The 8,184-nt window shown below is 45.9% G+C and overlaps 1 protein-coding gene across 1 annotated transcript in view; it reads right to left on the bottom strand.

Moving 5' to 3' along the window:
* Window positions 1–203: 203 nt before the first annotated feature.
* Window positions 204–8,184, bottom strand: part of SARC_09539 (hypothetical protein) — a gene marked incomplete at its 5' end in the record, with an annotated part of 12,951 nt that continues 4,970 nt past the window's right edge. The window contains 9 exons of the mRNA XM_014296445.1: window positions 204–959; window positions 1,584–1,763; window positions 2,323–2,385; window positions 3,012–3,089; window positions 3,967–4,151; window positions 4,906–5,025; window positions 5,407–5,582; window positions 5,891–6,074; window positions 6,417–7,502. Coding sequence (XP_014151920.1) covers window positions 315–959; window positions 1,584–1,763; window positions 2,323–2,385; window positions 3,012–3,089; window positions 3,967–4,151; window positions 4,906–5,025; window positions 5,407–5,582; window positions 5,891–6,074; window positions 6,417–7,502 — 2,717 coding nt within the window. The 3' untranslated portion in view covers window positions 204–314. The remainder of the gene's footprint in view (window positions 960–1,583; window positions 1,764–2,322; window positions 2,386–3,011; window positions 3,090–3,966; window positions 4,152–4,905; window positions 5,026–5,406; window positions 5,583–5,890; window positions 6,075–6,416; window positions 7,503–8,184) is intronic.

The following is an 8,184-nucleotide window of genomic DNA, read 5'->3' as shown; positions in this document are numbered from 1 at the left end:
TTATTATATATATATATATATATAAATATATATATATAATATATATATATATATATATATATATATATACACATATACATATACATATATATATATATTATACTTATATATGATATGTGAATTTCAAATTTGGATGTGAATAGTGTTAGATGGTACACATGTCTAGATCTTATATGCGACCGCGGGAGTCAACAACTTCATTTGGCAGTATATACACACAGTGCTTTTATTCTAAGTATGCGCGTCACGTAGGTAACTCTTCAAAGTACACACGGTGACGACATTTGGGGGTGCTACTTGGTGGACAGAACGCATCAAACCCCGTCGCCACCCTCAGGCAACGTCTTCGTTGCTCTCGTCTCTGATAGCGTTCTGTTTAAAGGGCTCGCCTCCACACTCTCGCCTACTGGCTCTGCCACATTAGGACTACTCAGACGGGCGACCGGGAGATCCACACTTCTCCTTTGTCGCTCTGAATACAAGCCAACCCGGTCTAGCACGCTTTCGTGCATTGGCAGAGTCGTGTCTGTTGCAGCGGTTGGCGGGGCCCTGTCCACGACAGAGGCAGTCCCCCTGGCACTCTCCACTGAGCGCATGACCGTGAGTGCTGCGTGTTTCTCGGCTTCGCACTGTGCACACGTGGGTGTCTGCCAGTCCTCCCCACCGCCTGCCTGTGCCTCGGGGTCGTCCGTGTCACCCGTCCGCAATGGTTGTGGGGTGGACTGCGGTGTAGGCCCAGACACATGCACGGTGAAGCCACCCGCGTTCTTACTATAGTTGTTGTTGTTGTTGTTGTTATAATTAATATTATTATTACTATTGCTATAATTGCTATCTGGATGTGTGGTGCTGAGATTCTCTGAACTGGAGATGTGGTGTTCGTTGTCTGAGATGACGTCGGGTAGTGGTTGCGTAGACTTGACTGACTCTCGACTGGCCTGACTGGAAAGCGAAATCGTCTGATGGGGTGAAGGATGCAGAAGATACAAATGAGCGAACGCATTGGGCGGATGTAGGATGATAGGGGTTTTCTGAGTATATGGCACGGCGTATATGCCTACGATGAAAAGATATAAAAGATGGGTTCATCGGGAGCACGCGCTTACGTCTCACGACACATATGCCTCAGATCGGGACGTCCTTCAGACAAACCGAACAAACTCGCCGCTACTGAGAAACACATCACACGCACTCGGAAGCTCAACGCAATCAGCGGAACAACAAAGTCCAACGATGTGACATGACCACTGGCGGCTGCCTAAGTGCAGAAGCAACGCACTAGGCAGACACTGCTGGTTATAACGACGCAAAGCCGCAGCGGAAGCAGTGCAATGGACTCTCTAGGCACATTGAGCCGGATCTCAAGATCACTTGATTTTATAACGCCACGATATACTTGACAAAACTTAACCAGACAAGCAACGGCATGGCATCACGACACGTGATATAGGTACAAGACACAACAAGATGTGACATGACATGACACGACAGGACAAGGTGTGTTAGACTTGACGTGACATGGCATGACAAAACAAAACTTAAACTGATATGACATCAGCACAATAGCACATAACATCACATACATCCTCGTTGTCGCTCTTCTTGACGGATCGCAGCAGTTTGACAATCACATGCTCCGTGTGGCCATCCAGGTAGACGTTGGACATAAACCGATGCAGACGACACAGGATACGAGCCTTGTCCATCTCAAAGGTGTAGAAGTGCCCCTTCTCTATCTCTTCAGCAGTCAGTGGCAGAGACACCTGCGTTTATATACAGAGTACATGGAAACGTGAGTGCGAACAATCTTTGGGTCATATAGCCGCCATAGGTAGAAAGGTATAAGTGCAATCAGAAGTGGATATATACAGACATGCACACAAAAAGAACATCTCCAGATCACTGCAAGAGGTGACATACGCTCAATCCCCGAACCAGCAATATACACCACAGAGAATTCACTCATCGTACGATGATCACTGATCCATCGTGGAAATCACTATTGGAAACACCAAACATAACTCAAACAGTCACTGAAGCCAGTCATTCATCACCATCAAATGGATTCATTCATTGTAGGATGTACTCATGGTTATGATTTCCATTCATTCATCGTAGGATGAACTCATCGTTATGCCTATTTAAGGCGTGTGATCTAAAATTCTCATTCCAGAGTTTTCGCAAAATATCACATCGACAAGCTAACAAGAAGAAGTGCAGGCCATATGAGCTAGGTACTTCTGCAACACCTGAGCCCAGACGTCTGTGACACGATTTGTCTTGCCACACTAGTACGTTGCTACCGATGGGGTTGTTACGCACCTGGTCCATGAAGTCACTGAACATTTGCCTATATTCCACACCTATGCGCTTGTTCATCTCCACCTGTTGAACGCAGCGTACGCGCGAGTGAGTGTTAGCACAGCACACGTTGGTGAGCAGAGCTCAACAGGCCATACTACACGGCCATATTCCCTGCCCATTTGAGCTGGTTGCTGTATATCTCCCAACCAAACCTAAAACCTAAAAACACCCCACGAATAAGACTGTCTTTGTCTACTGCCATAATCACAAATGTACAATATTTTGTCATACATACAATACAAAAGGAGAGTAGGACATTACCATAAACAACTACAGATCCATTTAAAGAATAAAAACAGTCAGAACACCCACACAGCGTGAGTGACGTTTCGAGGCACAACTCACCCAATCCAGAATCTAAAACCCTAAAACCCTAAATCCAGAATAGTCCTCATACACAGAGACCAGAACATCCCCAAGCGCCACGAAGATGTGACAAGTACACATTTCAACAAAGATAAAAACGTCTGCAAGACATCACTCTCTGCCGCTGCATCGCACGGCATCGTCATGAGAAGTGGTTTCGCATAACAGAACTGACACCGTGCATTGGACCCACGTACCATATATGACTTATTGTCCCCAAGCTGTCCCGAATGCAACCCAAACCCTAAACCATAAACCCTTTCCGCATTGGACTCACGTACCATGTATGGCTCATTGTCCCCAAACTGTCCCGCGTTTGCCAATTTCTGCAGCATTTTGCCCAACAGAGCCAGCAATTTCTGTGGGTGTGAGGATGCCACGGTGAGCGGGAGTGAGTGGCTGTCTCATACTCTAAACGTAAACGGTCTATAGGGAATACGTATGACAACCAACGGTCCCTATTCTAAGGTGCATGCAAACCGCAAGCGAATGAAATGTACTCTGGTGTGCCTGGGATGATAGAATACGTCCATTACGAATCATCGGGTGAGAGATGGCTCACATTTGTCACCAGTACTAGGGTTTAGGGTTCAATACATCTGGTGAGGGGTGAAACGTCACATTTGAATACACAGCAACTTGATTTCGAGACGACCTTTCAATCGCAAAGTTGGCAATCACTGGGCCTAAAACCTCATCATAAACATATGGGTAATCTAAAAGCTCAACATTAACACACGGATGGGCCTCGGTTTGTTCAGGCTATTGCAAGATGAATCTGTGAACGCTTAAATATAACTATACGCTTTGAGGTATCCAAATACGTAACATAATCCTACGTCGACAAAGTGTATTCATCTAGAGTACCGGTAAACGCTAATACCGATAAGTTCTAAATTACACAGTTGTTTTCAATTACACAGTTGTTTCAAATTACACAGTTGTTTTCTTGTGCATGTTCATAAGTGATAGATGACTCACATGAATATGTACAATACACGTTGTAATAGTGTTCGTGTATTGTACATGAATTGTATATATGCCGGTGTGCAATAGAAGTCCACATTTATCAGTAATCAGTCGCACACGTGGGTCGGTATACGTGCAAATGGCAGCACTTGCACTTCATCCCGCAGTGTCAACACAAAATGTAACATCATACACGCGTGTCATACACATATGTTAGTATACGCATAATTATGCGTGCCATACACATATATTGGCACCGACACCTACCAGGGCGTTTGACGATGGTGTGGACTCAACCAATTGGAATTGCGATAAGTGCGGAGACACAATGGCCAATGAGAAGAATCGCAGAATCAGCGTAGAGCTCACAGGACGTGTCAGGTCATTCAATTCGGTGAACCCGAATTTGGAAGCGGCGGATTCCCTCAAATGCGCAAACACGAGCCGAAATTCTGAGGCAATTCCAAAAAGAAAAAGAAAAAAAAATAGGATTTTGTGGCGTTGAATGAATGACAGTGCGCGGGAAGGAACCGATAAGAATTCACGGACCCGACATTGCGAGGGATTGACGATCTTTATATAACTTAAGTACTTGGTCCTGTTTATAATTGTATGGCTTAGTCTTACTTCCCCAAAGTGCCGTGCACGTTGTGCTTACGTTGGATAAGACTTAAAAGGTCACGAGTACGACATAGCTGAGACAGTCAATGAAGGTAGGTGTATGGCAGTGCAACATAAGAAATTGTGAAGGTAAATGTATGCCAGTGCAACATAAGAGTGTGAGAAGGTAGATGGATGGCAGTGCAACATAAGAGTGTGTGAAGGTAGATGGATGGCAGCACAACATAAGAGTGTGTGAAGGTAGATGGATGCCAGTGCAACATAAGATTGTGTGAAGGTAGATGTATGCCAGTGCAACATAAGAGTGTGTGAAGGTAGATGGATGGCAGTGCAACATAAGAGTGTGTGAAGGTAGATGAATGGCAGTGCAACATAAGAGTGTGTGAAGGTGGATGAATGGCAGTGCAACCTAAGAGTGTGTGAAGGTGGATGGATGGCAGTGCAACATAAAAGTGTGTGAAGGTGGATGAATGGCAGTGCAACATAAGAGTGTGTGAAGGTAGATGGATGGCAGTGCAACATCGATTTACATAATAGTCACACAACAATGGCATGTGCAACACCAATAAATCTGAGACTACATACCAATGGGCAGATTGGGAAGTGACGAGGAGATGGCCACGATGATATGCCGCAGGAGAAACGCCATGCGCTTGTACGACCGTTCCAAACTTGCTTTAGAGTGCTCTGCTGTTTGGCTGACATCTGCAGGCAATAACAATGTCAACGAATAAGAACGAGCGGATGTAGATGTGCTATTTATAGACCAGTGGCGGCGTTACAGACAAAAGGCAGGAACACGGCCACGAGACTTTTAGACACGCGAACGGTATACCTATAATCATTCCACCACTGGTGAAGTACACGCACTTATTCTCAATGCAACGCAGCAGACCTCTCTAAAGAGCTCACAACACACACTCACACAGGCACAAAAGTGGGTGCGACCAATGTCGAATGCTCACAAGTATAACAAGCGAAGATCTTAATTACGTACGGCACGGATCTTTAGGATTCTAGGGTTCTAGGATCACAGGGTTACAGGGTTTGAGGTTATAGGGTCATAGGGGGTTGGATATACTTTACCTATAGTCGGGAATGCTGGCTCGCAAATGGTGTTGATGACGGCGCTGAGTGTGACGTGGATGTACGGCATGCCCACAAAGTACATGAAGTAGTCCATGGCCTTAGTGAACAGTGACGCCCCCCGGAACAGTGTGGTGGGCTTAGCCGTGTACATGATCTCCAGATCACCAATTTTACTGCGAAAGGGGGTGGGGCAATGGGACATGAGCGACTGAGCACACAATCAATAGACAACAGAAAAGAAAAAAAGAATAAGAAAAAAAGAGAAAGAGAAAGAGAAAGGGAAAGGAGAGACAGAGAGTGCGAGAGGGATATGCCGATAGCCCAGATGCATACGATAAACGCTTGTAGGGTTTTAGGGTTTAGGTAAAACCCCTAAAACGCTTGTACTGTGAATAGCCCACACTAGCAGCACCAAATGACCAGATGTCAGGCGGAGCATCGGATGCCATGCACACCCAAAACGACACGACACGACAACCACCTCAAGAACTCGACGTGGTAGCCCTCGGACAGGTAGAAGCGCATGAGACTGTCGGCGATGTCTCCGCGAGTGGCAGAGTCCACTTTGTGCAGCACACGGTCCAGATCTGTCATGCTCAGTCTCTCGTTATCTAATTCGATAAAATCAGAATCTGATTGGCCGTCAGGTCCAAATTCTAGGATTTCTGATTGGTGCAGAGTTTAAAAAGAAGGCAAAAGAGCATCATATTAGATTCCTGAATCGAACTCGGGTATAAGCACACACGCCCACATAAAATAAGTTGGCACAGATTGAGGCTACGACGTCAAATACACGCCCACAATTATATATCAATAAAAGCTAATGCCACTCGAATATATATATATATACATATATACAAATACACACACACACACACCCACCCACCCACAGACACACACAGACACACACAGACATACACACACATATATATATATATACATACATATATATATGTGTGTGTGAATAAATATATAAACACATAAATACATAAATCGCATTGACGCACCAGGGATATGATCGGCTGAGTGATCGTCGTTGTGGTGGTGAAGTGATTGTGTGCGTGTGCGTGCATTCGATGAGATGACTGGTTGGCTCTGTGGTGATCTGAGACCTCCCTTGCGCTCGGCTGTCTTCTGCTGTGCTTCTATGATGCGTGGTTCTATCATACTTTGCGTGTGCGAAAGTTCGTCAGTCAGACTTTGCCGTTGCGTGGTGGGGCGTGAGTTCTCCTCCAGGAGTGTGTGCGTGTGTGTGTGTGTTGAGGTGTGTGTGTCTGTCATGCTTCTTGTGAGTGCGTGTGCGTTGCTGTGTGTGTTGGCAATGGCACAATCCATGCGCTGATTCGTCAGTAGAAGCGGCTGTGCAGCGGCTGCTGGCTGAGGCACAACATCTGCGCCTAAGGAGGTGCCTGAGAGTGTGTGAGTGTCTTCCGTCGATGTCTGTGTTTGCTGACTCGTGGGTTTAGAGGTTTCACTCGTATCCTCTGATGCGATGGGTGTTGCTTGGGCAGTCGTTACAGATGCGGTGGGAGTTGCTTGGGCAGTCGTTACAGATGTGGTGGGTGGTGCCTGGGCAGTCGTTACAGATGTGGTGGGTGTTGCTTGGGCAGTCGTTACAGATGCGGTGGGTGTTGCTTGGGCAGTCGATACAGATGTGGTAGGTGTTGCTTGGGCAGTCGTTACAGATGTGGTGGCTGTTGCTTGGGCAGTTGTTGTTAATGTGGTGGGTGGTGCCTGGGCAGTCGTTACAGATGTGGTGGGTGTTGCTTGGGCAGTTGTTACTGATGTGGTGGGTGGTGCCTGGGCAGTTGTTGCTGTTGTGGTGGGTGTTGCTTGGGCAGTTGTTACTGATGTGGTGGGTGGTGCCTGGGCAGTTGTTACTGATGTGGTGGGTGGTGTCTGGGCAGTTGTTACTGATGTGATGGATGTTGCTTGGGCATTTGTTGCTGATGTGGTGGGTGGTGCCTGGGCAGTTGTTACTGGTGTGGTGGGTAGTGTCTGGGCAGTTGCTGATGTCGAGAGTGTCGTCTGAGCAGTTGTTGCAGATGGGCTGGTGTGAGTGCGTATCGTTGGGACGTGTAAACGCGATGGAGCTGCACAGAGACAAGTCATGAGGCGTTAGTATTCGTCACAAGACGTCAGTGGGTAGTACAGGATGATGCTACGGGGTTCAAGGGTTTAGGACTTAAACATACAAGGACATGCAGCTCACATGGAGTCAAACAAAGCGCACTACGCGTGCAAATGACGTTATGAGAAAAGGTCGTTTGTGCAGAGCGTAATGTAACAAAACGCCAGGGCAGCAAGCGACAACAATAGAGTTACAGTCGCAAAAGCATAAGCTAGCCCTAAACTTTAAAGCACCTGAGTCACTTCTGAGAACACTTAAGCGCAACAGATCAGTGCAATATATCAGTGCAATAGATAAGTGCAATAGATAAGTGAAGTAGGCCAGGGCCCGCAATAGCAATTTAGCAGTGGGACAATATACAACTCCCATTCAAGTTTCATAAGTATCGGTGCCAAACATATCCTGCGTAAGCGATTTCTCTTTGCCATGGGCGCCCAATATTTCAATGTAGATTGTGTAAGCAGCACAAGTCAAGTTCAGAAGCCTAATACACATGTACACCATGTAAAACATCTGACCCATATATATATATATATATATATATATATATACATATAATAATATACACACACACACACACACACACACACACACACACACACACATATATATATATATATATATATATTATTATTATTATATTA

Source organism: Sphaeroforma arctica (assembly GCF_001186125.1).
Source record: "Sphaeroforma arctica JP610 unplaced genomic scaffold supercont1.981, whole genome shotgun sequence".
NCBI lineage: Eukaryota > Ichthyosporea > Ichthyophonida > Sphaeroforma > Sphaeroforma arctica.
The sequence above is the reverse complement of the archived record's forward strand: the minus strand, read 5'-3'. Positions and strand labels throughout refer to the sequence as shown.